The sequence below is a fragment of the Saccostrea cucullata genome, unplaced genomic scaffold (genome assembly GCF_032062105.1).
Source record: "Saccostrea cucullata isolate Sc308-1 unplaced genomic scaffold, CSIRO_AGI_Scuc_v1 ctg2338, whole genome shotgun sequence".
Classification (NCBI taxonomy): domain Eukaryota; kingdom Metazoa; phylum Mollusca; class Bivalvia; order Ostreida; family Ostreidae; genus Saccostrea; species Saccostrea cuccullata.
This window is the reverse complement of record NW_026923342.1, coordinates 62,957-83,462: the sequence shown is the minus strand read 5'-3', so window position 1 is coordinate 83,462 and position 20,506 is coordinate 62,957. Positions and strand designations below refer to the sequence as shown.

The following is a 20,506-nucleotide window of genomic DNA, read 5'->3' as shown; positions in this document are numbered from 1 at the left end:
TGTGAAGTGAAAGAGTGGAAGGGGTGTGTTTGGGGAGGGGGGGTATGAGCTATTTTATTTTGCAGAAAGTTACACAATTTTAAAAACAGTTTATTAGGATTCAGAAACATACCCTGGGTCAGTGATTGAGACCTTATTCATTCAGTTAAATGACTGCTTTTCACATTTAAATTATTTTCTTTTGGAATTGTGAGGATTGTATTGACACAAAACATGTTTAATTCTGTTCAAATATGGTTGTTAATATTTACATAAATTATAGAAATGGTTTGTCAAAAGGAACTCAATCAAAACACTTTGTAAATCAGAATAATAAACAAGTCCATTTAAGATCTCAGTTTTTGATAAACTTCATTTAAAAATGGCAATGGCCTGTAAAGCATGTTTTCAGTTATTCCAAGGAAATGAATAATTAAAAGAAAGATGAAAAGCTATTTTAGAGATCTATTTTAATTTGAATTTTATCATTTTTTCTTCAGCTGCAAAAGAAGATCATTTGTTTGGCAAGAAGTATCCCCCCTTGTTAAGTAGTTAGTTGTTCCTTTGTTTTGTCTGTGACGAAATTATGAGGGCCCTGCTCTGAAGATTCCTTATATTGATCAGTCTGCTGGTTCATTGACTGTTCCTCCCATTTCATTTTTGTTCAGAGCATATTTTCTCCCTTTGGTCTGTTTAGACCAAACTAGCCATCATGGTATGCATAAACATTTATCCAATTTTTCTAGAAGAAGGATCAATTTTAAAAAAATGTCTCAAAGATTTGTTCTCTGTCCTTGGTCCAGTTGGGCTTATACTTTACCCATAGTGTAGTCCATAGCTACTTGTTAAGGGTGTACACTATACAATGATCTTAAACCAATTAAAAAAAAAATTAGATGAAAGGTCAAAAAATTCTGTGCATTTTAAATTAATAGGTAAAACTTGCATGATAATGAAATTGAAATTCATCAACCATTCTTTTATTATAACATGCTCATTCACTTGAACTGAATATAAGATAGTTATTATTACACATCATAGGAACTTGCAGTATTCACAATCTCCCAGATTATAAAATTATTCAATAAAACTGTGTGGTATATGTGTTTTTTTTATTTTTTTGTGCAGTAGTGATAAACTGTTGTGTAATACTACTGTAATCCATATAAGTGAAATGAACTTAAAGTAACTCACCTGCAATATGATGCTTTGTTTGTACATGAGACTGTTTATGATCGCCAATTTCGATGATTTTGTGATTACTTCCGTGTTGCAGCAGCTGATGATAAGTTGAATTGTGTATAATTGTATGGTACATGTACTTAGTATGATCCAGTATTTTATGTTTGGAATATATATATTAAACCGAGATAGAGTAAGTTGTTTTTAGTTTATGATGAGAAATCTGGTTTGGTCAGCAGTCACTCGAGAACTTGGCCATTGCTACCTGTAACTGCATGATTTGTCCTTCTAGATCATAAAACTTTAAGATATTCTTTGTATTAAAAATACTGTGTCAGTTTAACAAAATCATGCTGCCACAAATCATCATTAGGTGATGGGAATTGGGATTTTATTTTAAAATAAAGAATATACTACTCTTTTCTAAGGAAGATAGTTTTTAAAAAGAGGTATAATTTAAAAGAAATAGAATGGGAAAGTTTAAATTTGAGTGGGTTTGAGCCAGAAATGACAAATTTAGGTTGTAAGGAAGAAAAACTTTTTATAATGTTGATTTGAAATATAACACCTGTTTGCATATCAATTATAAAAATTAATATTTTAAAAAAAATTACATAGAAATATGTAGGTAGAAAAATTTCATTTATTATTTTTTTAAAAAGAGAAAGGAGGGTATGGGTATAGAGAGGGTGGATATACTTTGAAGCATGTGGTAATGTGGATCTGATAGTTACTTAAAGGGATCTGTGAATAAAATGTTCCATCTTCCTTATAGGAAAATGGACTGCAAGCTATTTAAAAAAATGTCCTCATCACGAAAAGTTGATAAAAATGCAAGTACTTTGTGCAGAACATGGGCCTTTTACCAATGATTGAAACATGTTGAAGAGACACATGAAAGAATCCTGTTACTTCCTTCTCATTTTAATTAGGGACAATACACTTAATCTCATTAGATAAGAACTTTATAAAGACAAGTACATGTACTCTATAGGGTGGCTTTTTTATGTGCTTGAACATGCAGATGTAATTTAAGGCTCTAAGGCTAAATAGCTAGGATATTTCTCACTTATATCTGTGAAATTGATTATTTTCTAGAGTTCCAACTGTCAACTAAATAATTAATAAAAGCTAGGGTTTAAGTCTGTTCACTTGATGCAAGGATCTTTGTTGACTAGAGCTTAAATGAAACTGATACAGAGTACACTGTTATGAAATGATAATTATGTTTCTCCCTTTAGGGGTTTTAATATTTTAATCAGTGCAAAGTAAATGTTTACTTTGTTTTCCATGAAAAGACTAGCTGCAGTTTTATTATTTGTCAAGTGGGATGTGTAGAGCAAACAAAAACATTTTTTTTAATTGCATGTAAGTACATTAAAACTGACAATAGGTTAAACGAACTCATTTTTACTTTGCTTTTTAATGGATAACAAGAATTGATTGAACAGAAATTAATTTTGAACCAAATTTAAAATGATTTTTTCATTCTTTCTTTTCTTTGTTAGATAACTTCAGTCTTTGAAACACAGTCATAAAATGTTTATATGTAAGACTCCAAAGTCCGATGGTGACTTTCTAACGCCAATGTCCGATGGTCATGCCAAAGTCATGGCTCGTTTCCTATGAATAAAGTGCGATGGTGAACGCCAAAGTCCAATGGTGTGGATTAACATTTATAACGTCAAATTTAAATTGATTTTTTTACGGATATTGCTTTTTGTTTTCTATTTCTAATCCTTGTACACCAATGGAGTGATAAGGGTTAGTCCTTAAACAGTCTTTTTAAGGGTTAGTCCTCTTAACTACATTTAGTCATAAAATTAGTTTGATACATTGTTCGACTGTATATATATATTTTGTATTTAAAAGAAACTTTCATAGACGTTAATTGTTTTTTGTGCCATAAAACTATATTTTGGCGTGACCATCGGACTTTGGAGTCCCATCGCACTTTGGAGTCCTACATATATATTTAAAAAGAGGCTTTTGAGAATATAAAACTATATTATGTAGAGTCCAAGGAATGCATGTGTGCATTGATTTATAGCCTTAATAAAGATGAAAGTAAATGTAAGGGTATTGGCTTCTAGCATTAGAGTTATGGCATTTGCCTGCAATGTAAATTTTTAAGAAATCCACTGATCATAAGACTGAATGGAACATGAAGAATGACATATACTTAATAAATTCCTTATCTCCCTGTCGAGAGTTGGGCCTTTGATAAGCTTAGAATCATTGAACCCTGTTATTTGATATATCCTATTTGGGTTGTGATATGTTAACCAAAATGTAGGTCATTTTGACCTCTTTTACGGTGTTTTTTAATATCAACATTTAAAAATATCAATAGTGTTTACATTAAAGGCTTTTTTTTATTTAAAAACATGTGTCAATACTAAGAGGCTTATAGAATTATAAAAGTGATAGGGCAGTGCAATTTATAAGAATAGCAGTTCTAGACCTGTAGGCTTCTTGCTTCAATCCACATTGATGCAGACTAAAAAAAATACATTTAAATCCAGGTAAATCCAGATGATGATCCGGAGATGAGTGGTGGTTACCTGACTGATCTGATGGCCGTGGACAATGGGGAGAGTGATGATGAAGACGACACTAATCACCGCGGTAACTGGAGCAGTCGTATGGACTTTGTTCTCTCCTGTCTGGGTTATGTGGTGGGTCTAGGAAACGTCTGGAGGTTTCCCTATCTTGTATTCAGAAATGGTGGAGGTAGGTTTGAAGGGCACAAGTAGACAACACTAAGATACATAATTTAATGCATCAGATTTCGATTTTTGGTGAATGGTGTTGCCTTGGTTACTAAAAATAGAAATTTCTGTGAAATTCCTTTAAAAGGCTACTCCTCCTACAGATTTCAAAAGAACTTGGCACACAAGTAGGCTACATTTAAATACATAATTTAAGGCATCAGATTTTAATGAACGACATTGCCATGGTTATTAAAAAGGAATTTTTTTTGTTAAATTCTATCAAAAGATTACTCCTCTAACAGTTTAAATCTGATAACAATAAATCTTGCGACAAAGCAACTAAATGGAGGACTATTATTTTATTTATTGCTGTTGCGTGATCTTAGTGTTAACTCTACTTAACTCTTCCTCTCTTAAAAATACAAAGCAGTAAAGCTTAATCTTGTCTGGTTTACATCATGATGTCAGACATGATATCATAATTGCTGAACTTTTATTGTCTATCTTACTAATAAAACAACATTTTGAAGACTTAAAGCAGTATTTTGAATCAAGTTCATCAAAAACTGTCATTAGGTGATTCGAGGAAAGTATCCAAATAAAAAAATGAATCAAAATTGGATTTAGCACCATTTTGAAAAAAAACACACCACAAAGTGAAAGGATTTTTGCTGCTTGTATCAGATTTCAGACCGAGATATTGCATAAAACCTTTTAATCAAAAGAAGGAAATAATCTGTAACACAGAATATTTTTGAAGACCCATTTAAAGGATTATGAAGAAAACAGCGGAGAGCCCAGATTTCCTTAATTTAATTCTGAATGAGAAAGGTTGCCCTTTAGTTCAGGGGTTACAATTCAACAGTCACAGAAAACTTGGTAATTACATGTAACAATGCTTGCTACTGTCTTATACTAGAAGTAAGTCGTACAACTCTGAGCAGTTTCTGAGCCCTATATTTCTCTTTCAGGTGCCTTCTTTATTCCCTATACTATAATGTTGATTTTCTGTGGTATCCCCCTGGTGTACATGGAGCTGGCCTTTGGACAGTACGCCAGTCTGGGACCAGTCACTGTGTGGAGGGCTGTACCCATCTTCAAAGGTTTGTGGAAGAGGCGTATAGTGGAAAAAAGGATGCAATTTTCATGTGCAAAGTTTAGTTATAGTCAAAGTACATGTAGATGAAGCACAAGTTCTATTCAAAATAATATGTTAATTCAGGTTATAATTTTACATGCTTAGATATACAAAGAGAACTTGTAGGTTATACTTGAGAAAAGTTGCTGTGACCAGAAAGTATCCATTTACCTTGTTATATTACAATGAGTCAGTGTCACTGGTTATAAGATCAGCTAAAATCTTGTCCTAATACCATATAACTTGTGTAAAAGAATAACATAAGAAGATCATTGAATTTCATTTTTCAAAGAGAAGATAATATTAGATCTCATCTGAGGTCACAGCTAGAGTATGTCATTCGGACAAGCCATGCAAGGTCGGATGGGGGTTAAATTAGTGTAGAATTCTAAAAAGTTCTGAAATTCTTTTATTATCAAGGATTATGAGAGACATAACTCTCTAACATCAGGAGGTAGGTACTTATCACAAAGACAAATTGTGCTCATTGAGATTCCTGTCAAAGATCTTAATCAGGATTGTTTTTATATCAGGTTAATCTTACACAGCTCAACAGTTGAAATCTTGTAAGAGACGTAACTTTTTGATGCTGAGATTATATATATGGAGGTTAAATAGTACTTTCATGCTTGAAACAATTTGATTGTTGTTCATAGTAAGAAGAATGTTACATTCTTTATAACCAATTGCATTTCATAAGGTTAAAAGCACGGGAATCTTAAGCTATAGGTGTCAAAGTATGCCTTTTATTTGAGTGTCCCACATGTCATTTTACGTACTAAGTTAAAAGAATTTAACAGTTCTACTTGAATATATTCACTGATCTTTGCATTTATTACTTTGGAATGCAGGTTCTTTTTAAAATAGTTCTAATATATATGACACAAATTTTAAAAAAACCTCTGTACCAATGAAATGTTTCAGGGGGAAATTATGCCTCACATATAGACATACATAAAAAAAAACTCATGTTCAAAATATATGTTGTTGATATCCAAAATCTTGACATAGAACAATTTGAAAGATTTTCAGATATACTGACAGACAGATTTACAGCTAGTTAAGATGGTATGTAGGCCAATAACCTTTAAAGGTAATTTAATCAAGCAAAAAGCAATCTGGCCATAAAACATCAATGACACGTATTACAGTTAATTCTCGATAAACCGCCACCTTTTGTAATTTAGAAATCATTGCGGTATAACGAATTTGGCGATGAATTGAATTTCCCATCTTTTATAGGAAATAGGAAGTAAACAGAAATACCATTTACATGTAGCATTTCTATTCTTATTATCACATGTATATGTATATAAAAACATATTTCTAAATTTGAAAATACTTCAAGTAATTTTTATATGTACAATTTCGCTAAAACAAAATGTGCAGTTATAAAATAATGACGATTACATGTGTATGCATGTAAATCTGCACATCTGATATTAATAAAAAACATGTTTAACTTATATATAGCCGATAGTACATAAAATGAATTCTTGAATAAATTAATTCTTTATGGCATCATTGTTAATGAAAAATTCACAATTTTTACCGTATAGGCCATAATAAATAAATAGCTTTATATTTTTTTCAAAATCGAGGCGGGCGGGCGGCTTTTATTTATATTTTTTATTTTTTCAATTTTGCAGATTTTTTAAAAGGATGTAATTTTATAAATATATAGTAAAGGTTCAATTATCTCATACTTCACATCATCACCGATCTTTTTCAACCATTTTAAAATATATACGCATGTATAACAGCAATTAGTCAATTACCATCTTTTCAGCTGTCAAATTCATGTCGACTTTTATAAAACGAAAGTAGAATTAAAATGGCACACACAGAAAAACAGAAATAAAAAAAAAAAAAAAAACGAGGCGGGGGTATAAAATCGGGGCGGGCGGGGATGAGAATCTAGGAATATTTTTATTATGGCCATAATTATTTTTAAGCAAACTTTGCATTGTTTAAATCCGAGATCATCAGAATAATATCGTTATTGGTGTTCTTTAACAACGGCCACTTTCCTGGCGAAGCAGTATATATTTTTATTAAACAGAAAACAAAATTATTATAACACTTTACGTTAAATTAATTCTTATTTAATTATTTAATTGCATATACCTCGAATGCTTTAATTAGTGTCAACCAATTAGCCGCGCTTCACTGACCACATCCACCTGTGGCGGTATTATCGAGATAATTGACACTCATAAATGGACGTTTGTTTTGAAAACAGGGTGGCGGATTTCTTTGGCGTTATAAAGAGAATTTTATATAGCAGAAAAACGTTCTTGGGAAATCATGGCGGTATTGCGAAAATGGCGATGAATCGAATGGCGATAATTCGAGAATTGACTGTACTTTTCTCCAGAGAGTCTTAGAGAAATTCAGGTCACAAACAGACATAGTTGGCTTACTTCTTTTTTCAATCTCCATCTTTGATATTGCCATATTCTCATATTGCAATTGATAGTTGAGATCTCCCTTAATAATTTTTAAATTAAAAAAGAAAATATTTCTAAGAACTCTCCGGAAATTGATTTATTAATTTCTTTATATTTCTAGCCCCTCCCCTTTTTTTCCAGAAAAAAGCTTAGTATAGACATTTAGACATCGAACATTGCTTCGTACGTCTAGCCCTGGAATTTCCTTTTTTTTTTTTTTTTGCTTGTCAAAGAATTTCAAATTTCACACATTTATTTATACTACGCCTCTGTTGCAGCTCATTTTCATTGCGTTAATAGCTTGAAACATTGATGAAGCAATTTGAAGAGCAATTCATTAAAGGAAATATTCAAAGTGGCTTGTTCCAAGGCTTTTCTTTTCATCAAGGTGAAAAAAAGATTGAAAAGATGATATTAAGGAGATTAGAAAGAAGTAGTAATTTAGTAAATTGTTCTACATTTCCCAGGAGTTATCTACTAAAATATTAATTTTGGAATAAATATCTTTAGATATTGAGAATTATCCTTTAAGAGATATATCTTAACTTTGCTACACATTTTTTCCATTTCATGATTCTTACCCTTGTGTTACAAACTTTTATTGTGGTTTTATTTGTTTACTCAACCTTTCTGCACTACAGTAGTATCGTAATATTTCAAATTTTACACATTCAATCATATATGCATCTTGAATTTTGGACTGATTTTGGTGAAAAGGAAATAGATTTGACTTAATATACTAAAACTCAGTACTACTTGTAGAAGGTTTTCTTTTGGTCACATATGCTGTAGAGGCTCACTAGTTGACAGTGTGTGGTCTATCAAACATATAACAGACTTCACTTGTTAATGCAGAAAGATTTAGGAAAAGAGAGCCTGAAAGCAGTTTGAAACATCCTTTATTGTATCATTATCTTCTTAAGTGATCTTGTCTACAGTAAAAATCTTAAAATCAGTTTTAAATGTTTTCTAATCCAGAGTGTTGCCTTATCTGGCCAATTTCTTTGGAATCACTGGTGTTAGATAATTTTCTGTATCAATATGATTAAAATCAGATCCTTTGATCCGCTCACATAGATTACTACACAAGGATCTGAAGAAAGCCCATTCAGCGTCATCTCCTGGTGACCTTTCTAATAAAAATATTCATTAAAATTTTGACCAATCAGAGAGATCATACTTCAGCGACATTTGGGAAAATGAATGTAGAAGTGAAAGTAGGTGTGGAGAAGATCGACTTATCGTTTCGTACAAAACAAAGAGCTAAAAAAACAGAACAAAAGCAAGTACTTATTATATTTCTGTACATAAAATACTGTGGTTGTTCTCTTGGCAGGCTACAGAAACTAGGTCATGATTTTTCGTTGGTGTATCATCTGGTCTTTCACTTCTGTAACTGAATTCCGAGATACTTTTAAATTCTCAGAAGTGAACATTTGATTGGATAATTCAAAGGTCACCAGGAGATGTTTTTTCTTCACCTTGTGTAGCTATTTATTTGTGGTATAAGGATATCTAATGGTGCTATTTTACTGTATTGAAATTGATTATATAATTTCTTTATAATTGTGTTTTACTGTAATTATGTTTGACATAAAACAGCTCTACTATAAGTTTTGGTGATATCTATAGTGCTAGTATTTATATAGTAGTTTTGCTATTTATAGGTATAGGGATATCTATGGTGCTATTTATAGGTATAGGGATATCTATATGTTGCTATTTATAGGTATAGGGATATCTATGGTGCTAGCCTCTACACTGGTGGGGATCTACTACAACATGGTCAATGCCTGGGCCTTCCATTATCTCTTCTCCTCAATGATGGCTACCCTTCCCTGGCTAACCTGTAACAATGCGTGGAATCAGGACAGTAAGTGATCGTCCAATCCCAGTATCTCAACAAGACTGGGAAATAATCGGAGATACCCAAGTGTCTGAGTTAATGAAATTGGAACATAAATATAAAATTTTGCAAGCATGGACTCTAACAAATATAGTGTATTTTATTCTGTATGGTCAAAATCTATTCAGCTATTTCTTTTTTCCCTACAGCATGCAGTTTGAACAAGTATGAAATCACCAACTGCTCCTTGTTGAACACTTCCTATCTGTATGAACCGGTAGTGAGGAACATCTCCTGTGTAGAGACCTTACTGAACTGTTCAGACACAGGCCTTTCCCCTAGGCTCTCGGATTCTGTCACCTCCTGTATCAGTGAGCTGAGGGACAAGGTGGGGGACGAGATCTTCCTCAATTCCTCCTGGATCAACTCCCGCAAACTGACCAGCCCCAGTGAGGAGTATTTCTAGTGAGTAACGAATTATCTCAGCTTTTGTAATACTGTAATGATGTACAGTGTTGCTCTAAAGTTATGGAAATTTTGTCATATTTTATTTAATAATTATAATTATAAAATGTTAAGTTTTCTGTCATTCCGTATTTAGTCTTTGTCTAAGAGTTTTATTACATGGAAATGAGAAAAAACCAGGGTTTTGGATTAAATGAAAGTTTTTCTTGGGTGCTTGGTTTGGCATTAAGTTGCAATATGGCAAACTTTGTATGGCACAACATTGTTAAAAAAATATCCAGGGAATAATCATTCAAATACATTTACAAGTTGTACATAAACTGATTTGCATTTATTATTCCATCTTGCACCGAGTTGACAAAATTTGAAGAAAAAACATTTAAACATAAAAGGCTTATTCAAAAAATTTGAAAAAAATTGATTTTGTATATACAGAATATATTTTTACATTTAAACAACCCGTTTGATGACAAGGTTACTTATTTAGAAAAATTTTATGGAAAGGAAAAATTTGCAGTATGAGGAATGTGATATATACAGCAATAACCCAAGTTTTTAAAGATATTACATTAATGAGAGGTCAAAAGCCAAATATTGATGACATGAGCAGTCTTTGAATAATTGTGTCTTGTTTTACTTTATGAAACATTTTACAATGTTATTCAAAAGAGGGTCTTTACAATGTATTTGAACATGTTAGGCATAAAAAATCTTATCAAGAACCACTGGGCCAAAGAGTATGACATTTTTTTTTAAAGCATTAACTTCCAAAGATCATACTCGCAAATGCCCTAAGGGTTATTTTTCATTGCAAGGAATTTGAAATATAATTTTAAGTATGAAGGCAGATTTTTAAAATGTATTTTAAAGCAAGTTTCTTCTATTTCTAGTTGTCTCACTGGAGGTTTTAGTCCTATTAGGCCAGTTATAGTTCTATTTTCTTTTACTGAAAGATTCCATCTACAAATTAAAATGCTTTTAACCATAGAAATGGAAACTTTGTTACCAGATTTATATGTGTGAATTATAAGTCCCTGCTTTTGCAGAAAATTATCTGAATTATTATACATTTAAACAAATGAATGATTTCAACTTAAATAAATGATGAAGATCAGATAATATTCCAACTTGTCTGAGTGCCTCAATTGTCCATTTAGAAAAGCTCTAACCATGCCAACAATTGAATCATTTGAAACTGGCTTTGATTTTCATTAAGACAATAATGTGGGTCATATAGTAAATATTATATTTTTGGAAGGATATATCTTTATAATATTTTTCAAATATTTAGCATTGTCACACATATAATCCTGTATGGCATGAAATTCACAAAAATGGATAATCATAGTTTCATTAAACTAGGTTTATCTGTACATCAAACCGTAAACTTGAACATGTTTCACAACCGTAAACTATAAAAAAAACAATCATTTGCGATTGCAAAACATAGATTATCTGATAAATACAGCTTCACGATTTGTAAACTATAGTTTACAAACAGTTAACTATAGTTAACTTTTTAGTTTCATGATTTGTGAAACATTAATTTCCAAAAATCATACTTGCAAATGCCCTAAGGGTTGTTTTTCATTGTAACTAAAAAAAATTGTAATATAATTTTTAGCATGATGATAGATATTTTGTTCAGTGTTCACTTATTTTAAGTCCATAGTGTTCAGTTTGAGGGGATATGATTTTGTTGTTGAAAGATCCACTTTTTGCTGTAACAGTTGTATTAAATTTCAACATTTCATGGGATACATGAATTTGTGGGTCTCTTTATACAAAGAAATCAACAACAACATAAAAGCCTCAAAAACTAATGATAAAGGCATGCACTCCAATTTTGCTTCTTGACATTTGCAGCAATAAAGTTCTGAAGCGTTCAGGGAGCATGAACGAGCTAGGCAGCGTGCAGTATGAGTTGGCTCTGTGTCTGCTGCTATGCTGGGTCATCGTGTTCATCTGCCTTATCAAGGGCGTCCGTACTTCTGGGAAGGTCAGTAGTCAGTGATTCAAAAATGTCAGAATTCTTTGAAACATGATCAATTATTAATCAAAGGACTGAGTGTACTGAGAGCACTGAGTCCAAATTTAGCTGAGTTGTTTACCATTACGACTTCCATTAGGAACGGATGCGTCACTTGCTTATATAGGAGCATTAGTTAATGATGCAAATAAATCAATGAGATTGTAGTTCATGCATTTGCCAGCTAAGAAAAAATAACAGAATTGCTTCACTAAATGTGACATTGAAATAAAAATAATTCATTAACATTCAAAATTTAGATTTTTAAGTGTACAAATTAATTTGAATAGAATTACAATCTTTCCATCCCCCATTATATCTCTTGCCCTTACATTGATACATGTATAATCCAAGTTAATCTTGAGATGCAGTTCTCACAATTTTATAGGAAACACTCTATTTTTCCTTGTAGAAAATAGTTTCAAAGGTATATATTCTTTTCTGCTTTTTTTCTTCTTTCATTTTCTTGTTATATGTTACTAATGATATGTTCCTTGTTGAATTTTTTTATCTAATATTTTCTTCCATTTTTTCAAATGGAAAAATGGAATTAATATTTTTTGCATGGAGTTCAAGAATATGCATATGGTCATGTATTGTACATCACTTAATTTTGGCACAAACTTATTTTTGCCAGATTTTTATTTGGTAAAGAAATTCTCCTGAAGTTTATTTATTGTGCTACATTTAATATTTGATTGAAGAAATATGAGATAAAATAAAATTTTATTAGCAAGCAGATGGTCTTGCAAAAGATAAAGTTCTCATGAATAAAAAGTGATTTTCAATTTTGTATATGAACTATAATCAATGGCATGCATTTAATTACAGTAACTGCCTAAATTTTGCAAAACGTGCATATGAAATACGATTAAGAATTATCTAGATATTTTTGCTACATAAAGATAAATTGATATAATAATCAATTTATAGATGTTGACAGTAATACATCCACACATTGGCATTTGACTATGGATTTGACCAAACCTCAGTTGTGTCTAACCTAAGTTGATAAAAAATAGAAAGAAACTGTTCCTTTGCTTAGCACTCTGCACTTCCAAGTGAATGTTGTGGGTCATTTTGATGAGGCCTTACAAATTAAGGGCATCATTGTGGCAGGCATTGGCATTTTAAAGATTCATCCCTGCTCGTTGGCTCTAATTTGTGCTGAACAAAGGTCTAAATTTGAAGCCCTTCAGGGCGGTGTCTCTAATTTGAGTGAAAATTTTTAAAACAGGATTTAAAACAACACACAATCAACCAACCAATCTTAATTCATGCCTTTTACTATTTATTCGAATGGCTATATTCTCATCAGTCCAGCAACTTACTGAACACCATCTCTCCGTTATAGGTAGCTTACTTGGTTGTGATATTCCCGTTCCTGATCATGCTGACATTACTTGTACGGGCCCTGACTATGGAGGGGAATATGACGGGTATTAAATTCTATGTTGCACCCAAGTGGGAGAAGCTTCAGGAACCCAGTGTGTGGGGGGACGCAGCGGTGCAGGTCTTCTTCAGTCTGTCTGTGTGTATGGGAGGTCTCACTACGCTGTCTAGTTACAATAAATTCCATAACAATATTTACAGGTCAGTCATTTACATAAAATTTGCATAAAATTTATATTAATTTTACAAAGGAAATATGAATTTATGTAGCAATACACAATTAAACTTTGAAAGAGATAAAGTATAGACTTAACGAAAAGGATGTTCTTTGATAAATTGAACAAAACGTTTCTTTCTCTAACTTCACATTTATTTGGATGAATTTTGATTAAAAAATTTTCTTTCATTTTTTTTCACAGTGATGCAATACTGGTGTGTTTGGGTGATACACTTATGAGTTTGTTAGCAGGTTTTTCTGTCTTCGCCATGATGGGTGTTCTCAGCAACGAATTAGACACAGATATAGAAAAAGTCATTACTTCAGGTATAACCAAGCTTTCACTTTCTTCCCTCATTGTAATTATACATTTCAATACCGTAGGTGGATTTCTTACTTGTGGGATTAACTTACACAATGTAACTATGTAATCAAAAATTTTGTGTGGTTTGATGCAAATTGCTTGTAAGATGTAATGGCTTGAACAGAAATTGAAATTCCACATATGTGTATCCCCAAGGAAAAAGGATCATCATATTTCTGCAGAAATGAATGCATATGGCAGTGGAGAAGTCAAAAAAAAATTTTGTCTTTACTTTCTAGCCAAAAAATAAGTTTTCAAGCAATGCACACAGTGTAACGACACACCATTCTCTCTCTTGCAGGAATTGGTCTAACCTTTATAGTCAATCCTGCCGCCATGTCCTACTTCCCTGTAGCTCCTCTCTGGTCCATTCTCTTCTTTCTGATGATCATCATGCTGGGCCTCAGTACCCAGTTTGTTCAGATCGAGACGATCATCACCGCCATAATGGACGAAAACTTATCCGTCTTCCGAGGAAGGAGAATCGTGGTTCTGTTTTTAGTCTGTTCTGTTCTCTTCTTTCTGGGATTACCTCTCTCCACACAGGTAAGTCGTTCAAATTCTGTGAAGTGGTAATTTTGATACTGTTGAAGAGGCATTTCAAACCAAATAAAGGGAATAAATTTACTGTCCATGAGAATAGAATGGTGTCCTTGTTTAGGTGAAAGAGTGAGGAAAAATAGATGGTAAGCCAGAATAAATAGAAATAGATTTTACAATTTAGTGAATTATTCAATGTTAAATACCTCGTTTTAATTATCAAAGATACGATATCAATATTTTTTTTTTCGAAATGCAGATTTTCTTAGATTTGAAATGAATGACTCCATTGCTTATAGGGTGGAATCTATGTACTGACTCTGATTGATGAGTATGCAGCAGGCTTTGCCACTATGGTGAATGGTGTGTTTATGTGTGTTGCCATTGGCTGGATTTACGGAGTGCGACAGTTCTGTACAGACATCAAGCGTATGATTGGTCACTCTGTGGGATACTGGTGGAAGGCCCTCTGGTGTGTCATCTCGCCTATCATAATCACAGTAAGTATATACTGTTAATCACATATTTTCCTGGGGTCAATTTTTTTTATTTTGAGGTTGGAGAATGTTTAGTAGTATTGCATATGAAAATTTACATTTCATTGTGGTCATAAATTCATGGGATCTCTCTATGCCTGGAAAACAATGAAAACTAAACCCCCACAAAAATTAGTGATTTCACAGTAAATGTTGAGTCTCCAGAATTTTTTTTTTTAATTTTAAATCAGAAGATAATATGTTCAAATTTTAACCAATAATAAAGTTTTGATTTATTACTGTGATTTATTCTTTTCAGTTTATCATCATTTTCTCCTGTATTGGATACAAGTCCCTGTCAGAGAAGTATAAATCCGACAGTTATCCCCCTTGGTCTGAGGTCCTGGGGTTCTTCATTACAAGCATTCCTGTGTTAGCCATTCCTCTGTGGATTATCTGTAAACTGGCACTCAGCCAAGGGGGACTAGTCAAGGTAAAAACTTTGTTTTGGGAGTTGCTTATAGCTCAAGCTGATTAGTCATTAAGGTTTTAGAACTGTGTACATTCTCAAGCAGTGATATTTCCATTGCCAATATGCAGTTCTATCGTGCACACTATACAAATATATGCAGAGAAAACTCTCTATTAAAACTAAATAAATCTTATCACAAGAAAATATTAAGAGTGACAGGCAGTCTACATTTTTTGATGTCTTGCAGAGGCTTAAGAAGCTGTGTCAGGCAGAGTCCAGCTGGGGTCCAGCTCTGGAGAGAAACTGGAAGAATGTGGAGTACTATCCAGCTGTAAACACTAATACCCTGGCAGTGGATGTAGAACACTCCCCTCTCCACACAGTCACAGGTATTACTTGGGAGTATTATTGGTATAAGCACTAACCAGAAAATAAATAATGTGCTGCAGAACATGTTATTATTATTTAAATGCCATTCACAAAAAAAAGTGCATTTGTTGTGCAAGCAAGTCGAAATAGATTATGACAACTGCATAAAAAAATTAATCACCAAAATTCTGATTGCAAATTTATCTTGCTTGTATACATTGTATGAGTTCCTGATTTTTTTTTTCAGACCATGTAGATTTTACCACAGTTGGTGTAAAAGTGCCAAGTCTTTCCTCCCAAGCAAGTTTGTTGCCCAAGTCCCTCTCCCCCAAGAAACCCAGAGACATGAGAGAGCGGGCCATACTGAATCATGCTTACAGCAATCCTCAGTGTCATCAATCTATTGGTAAGCATGGACTAGATACTATCCATGTACTGCAGAATGTTTACAACTTAGAGGATATACAATCATATATATAGTTTGTAAAAATGTTGATATATCTGAGGGGTGGAGATACTGATCTAAATTACCTAGAGGAAAATCAAACAGACTTTGACACATCTGATATGGTATCTGAGGTTTCTATGAGATACTAAAATTGAACTGCAAATATTTGTCACAAAAAATGTAATTTTAACACCTTGGGTATTTCTTATGAATTCTATTGGGTCTTTGGGATTTATATGACAATGTATATAGTTTGGAACATTATTGTTTCCATAAAATATACTGATTTAATCATAAGAGTTTTATTTTTCCTGTACAGTATCAATAGAGAAGGCAGTAGCCTGTGGTCCCAATGAGCCGCTGTATGCTGACACGGATGTGTTGATTGTACAGAAGTGTTCCAAGAGATTCATTGAGATGAAGGACGTGGCAACTCAAACAGAACCCATCATCAAGAAGCCTCCATCTACCTCCATTTCACTTGTAAGTCGTTGTTTCTGTAATGTGTTCAATAGCTAGACAGACTTGGGTCCCTAATGATTCAGTTTTGCAAAATCAAGTAACAGTTTGCAGAGAAATTTTTGCTGTACATTTGCCCTTTGTCATATTGCTGTACACCTTTCTTCTTTACCTTTTTTATAGAGTGTTATCCACAAAAAGCCAGAATCCTTTAACGAAACACGTCCATCTTGTTCAACTGTTCATAATGTCGCCAATTCCACTGATTCAACAGTTCCAAGTAGTTCCACAAGTCCACCAGTTCCAAGTTGTTCAACAAGTCCACCAGTTCCAAGTTGTTCAACAAGCCCACCAGTTCCAAGTAGTTTCACAAGTCCAACAGTTCCAAGTTGCTCCACAAGTCCAGCAGTTCCAAGTTGTTCCACAGATCTTTCAGACTTGAGCTGCTCCACAGATCAAACAAATATGCATTGTTCCACGGAACAGCTTGACTTAAGTAGTTCCATTGATCAAACTTTTTCAAACAATTCACCTGTTTCCAATTGTTCCAATTTCCAAATGGACTTGAATTGCTCCATGGAATCACCAATTTCTTGTTCATTCGTTGACCCTTCTGATTCAGCATGGTCCACTGTTCAAGAAATCCCAATTTGTTCCATGGACCAAAAAGTTTTGGCTCCTTGCACTGATAAGACATGTGTTTCCAGCAATAGCCCAGCAGTTCTACAAGTGGAGGTGACCAAATTTTGATGATTTGTTACTGAATCAGATGTTGGATCATATGAACTACAGTGTAGCATCTAGTGATGGCAATCTAGTTATCCAGTGATTGCGACAATTGATCCAGTAATTGGGATTTAGTTACCCTGTGATTGGGATCTAGCTATTCAGTGAAAATGAATAGCGATCCGATGATTGTGATCATGGTGATCTATTCTTCCAGTGATGGGAATCTAGCTATCCAGTGATAATATATGATTTGTCAAATAGTGCTTCAGTCTTCCAAGTTAGCTTTGTATGTCTTTCTTATGAAAGAAGATGCAAAGTACATGAGCTGTATTTGAAATTTTTTCTGTGGATATTAATATTGATTGCGTTGCAGTTGTTTATATTTTGTGCACATGATTGTTGGCTTTCTTGGTTGTAAAATGTGCATAAGAATGGATTTTATTTGTTCACTTGATATTCATAAAAATATCATATACATGCAAACACTACATATCAGATAAATGTTTATTTTAACACACCTCCTTTGTAATTTTTAACAACGTGTGCAATGTGAAATTGATGAAACAGCTTGATCATCTTGGACTTCAGGTATAATTTGAATAACAGACATTAATGTACAACATCTGCCCATAAATCAGGTTGCTTTGTTTCTTTTGTGTCCATTGACCAATAATTTTGTTACAAAATATTTAGTCTAAATTCTTGGTGTGATCATGATTTGCTTTGTTCCATTGTATTTGTATGCCAATGATGATAAAGTGCAGATTGAATAAGCTAGGTCACTACCTGAAAAAAATTAATCCCACAGTTCAAAATTCCCTGTGAAATCCATTGTATGTGTAACATGTAATAAAGCTTATGGTGATACTTCATTATGTTTTATAAACACTTGTTTATTTAAGGTGAATCGTACTTTTTGGTATGATCACTATGTTGATATATGAAATAAAGCATTTTAAAGAATGGTACTGTTTTCTTTGTGATTTGGATAGTATATATACATGGTATACACTGTGATTGAAATGATGAGTGTCCTGTGGTAATGCATATTGTGAGTTTGATTCAAACTGGTCACCAAGGACAGCAGGGGCCACAAAACACAATGGGAATATGGTATACTGGTTTAATTTTGCCTCGGTATATGTTATTTTTGCCATTGCTTATGTTTTAAATATCCCCAGAATCGGTTAAGAATAGGCTACAGTGACCCATTTTTCCCAACCAAGCTTGTCACAAAGTATCCTTGAAGGATGCAAAATTAACCCTAACATAACCCTAACCCTTACCTTACCCTAACCTAACCATAACCTAAACTTAACTTTAACTTTACCTTTACCCTAATCATAATCCTTAATAGGTGTCACACAGTGACCCATTTTTCTCTACCAAACATCACAAAGTATCCTTGAAGGATGCGGAATTAAGTTGGTTCAATAGAATGACACCCAGTTTCAGGGGAGATGATGAAAATTGATTGTATCTTTTAAATTCTCCTGAAGAATCTGCTGAATTATGATCAGTGATAGTGTATACAGGGTTATTTTGTCTGACACTTGCAAACAATTTTGCCCCATACTAGTTTTTGTTATTAGTCCAATCATATTTTTTTTTTCAGAAAACCTATCCATATTTTTTTATTAGTTTAGTCACAATTCCATTTCAGAAATTATACTCTTATTTTTATTCAATTTGCTCACCTTGTATTTTATGGGATATAAGGTATAATAAAGATTTAATTTTGCCTTGGTATGTTTTTTTTTTGTCATTTTACACATCTAAAAGTAATTAAGCCATGTTTTAAATATGCCATGAATAAGTTGTGAAAAGGCCACAATGAACCGTTTTCCCAAACAACCCTCAACTAACCGTAACTTAACCCTTACTAACCCTAGCATAACCATATCCCTAACTAACCCTATCTAACCCTAGGATAACCCTTACCCTAACTAACCCAAACCCTATCTAACCCTAGGTTAACCCTAACCCTAACTAACCTTAACCCTAACTTACCAAAGCTTAACCCTAACTAACCCTAGCTTAACACTTACTAACCCTAACCTTAACCTAACTTACCCTAGCTTAACCCTAACTAGCCCTAACCCTACCTAATGCTAATACTAACCCTAACCCTAACTATAGTCCTAACCCTAACTAATCCTAGCCTAACCCTAATTAGCCCGAACCCTTACCTTAACCTTAACTAACCCTAACTACCAGGGTATAGCCCTAACCCTAATCTTCCCTAACTAATTATCCTAGCCTAATTCTAACCCTAACCCTTACCTGACCCTAACTAACCCTTATCATAATCTAACCTGAACAAAAACCTGAACCTGAAGAATCTGCTGAACATGATCAGTGATACGTACACAGGGTTATTTTCTCTCTTTCACACTTACAAACAATTTTGCTCCCTATTCTTTTATTTGTCCAGTCACAGTTCAGTTTCATAAATTATGCTTTAATTTTTTTTTTTGCCCCATTTTAAATTCATCCATCTTGGGGTAGGACAAAAATGAACGACTTCCATGGATACAGTATTAATTGCCAAGCATCTGATGAATAACGTATGTTAAATCATTGCTTCCAGGAATTGATGTGCCACAGCAAAAGATACACCTTTACATACAATTTGATGTCAAAAATATTTCCAGGATATTGGCATCAGACCATTTATAAGCAATAGAGCATTAGAATGGAAGCATTCTTGGATGTTGCAGACTATGTTTGACGAAGGCCATGGGATAGGATAGGACCATAATCTTTCATGATGATTGACCAGATTTTTTTTTTATGCAGCTCCACTCCCAAGTAGCTCCGCTCTATACTTGGAGCAAACTTGCACAGAGATGCATGTATGCTACCAGACTTGCAGCAGATGCAGAAAATGAAAGTACATTCTCTGAATGAGTCACAAAATTATGGTTTTTGGAGCAGGTCCATTCCCATTTAGTGAATTTAAGTCCTTAAAATGACTAAACTCCCCTGGATAATGCAGCTCCATATCATATTTTTAAATAAAACAGATAAAAACAAAAACAACCAAAAAAAGCACTTCTTGTTAAATTCTTTGGAAATATTATAAATACAAAATAAAAACTGAATAAATTTTACCAGAAAACATATTAGTCACATAAATATACAGTAAAGAATAAACTATCAATTAATTGATAGAAAAAAAAGAAAAAGAAATGTACTACATAAAGTGTACATTTATTTGATATACAATTTGTTACG

The 20,506-nt window shown here is 33.1% G+C and overlaps 1 protein-coding gene across 3 annotated transcripts in view; it reads left to right on the top strand.

Moving 5' to 3' along the window:
• The window catches only part of LOC134263777 (uncharacterized), a 71,829-nt gene extending 53,595 nt beyond the window's left edge, over nucleotides 1-18,234 (top strand). For 2 of the 3 annotated variants that reach the window (XM_062746154.1, XM_062746157.1), the window contains 15 exons: nucleotides 3,687-3,894; nucleotides 4,847-4,978; nucleotides 9,193-9,336; nucleotides 9,519-9,774; nucleotides 11,641-11,773; nucleotides 12,216-12,230; nucleotides 13,158-13,396; nucleotides 13,615-13,739; nucleotides 14,078-14,322; nucleotides 14,616-14,816; nucleotides 15,112-15,285; nucleotides 15,512-15,653; nucleotides 15,881-16,039; nucleotides 16,401-16,564; nucleotides 16,724-18,234. In XM_062746154.1, the coding sequence (XP_062602138.1) occupies nucleotides 3,687-3,894; nucleotides 4,847-4,978; nucleotides 9,193-9,336; nucleotides 9,519-9,774; nucleotides 11,641-11,773; nucleotides 12,216-12,230; nucleotides 13,158-13,396; nucleotides 13,615-13,739; nucleotides 14,078-14,322; nucleotides 14,616-14,816; nucleotides 15,112-15,285; nucleotides 15,512-15,653; nucleotides 15,881-16,039; nucleotides 16,401-16,564; nucleotides 16,724-17,290 (2,904 nt within the window). In that variant the 3' untranslated portion in view covers nucleotides 17,291-18,234. The remainder of the gene's footprint in view (nucleotides 1-3,686; nucleotides 3,895-4,846; nucleotides 4,979-9,192; nucleotides 9,337-9,518; nucleotides 9,775-11,640; nucleotides 11,774-12,215; nucleotides 12,231-13,157; nucleotides 13,397-13,614; nucleotides 13,740-14,077; nucleotides 14,323-14,615; nucleotides 14,817-15,111; nucleotides 15,286-15,511; nucleotides 15,654-15,880; nucleotides 16,040-16,400; nucleotides 16,565-16,723) is intronic. The other variant, XM_062746155.1, reaches the window with a different exon arrangement.
• The last annotated feature ends 2,272 nt before the right edge of the window (nucleotides 18,235-20,506 follow it).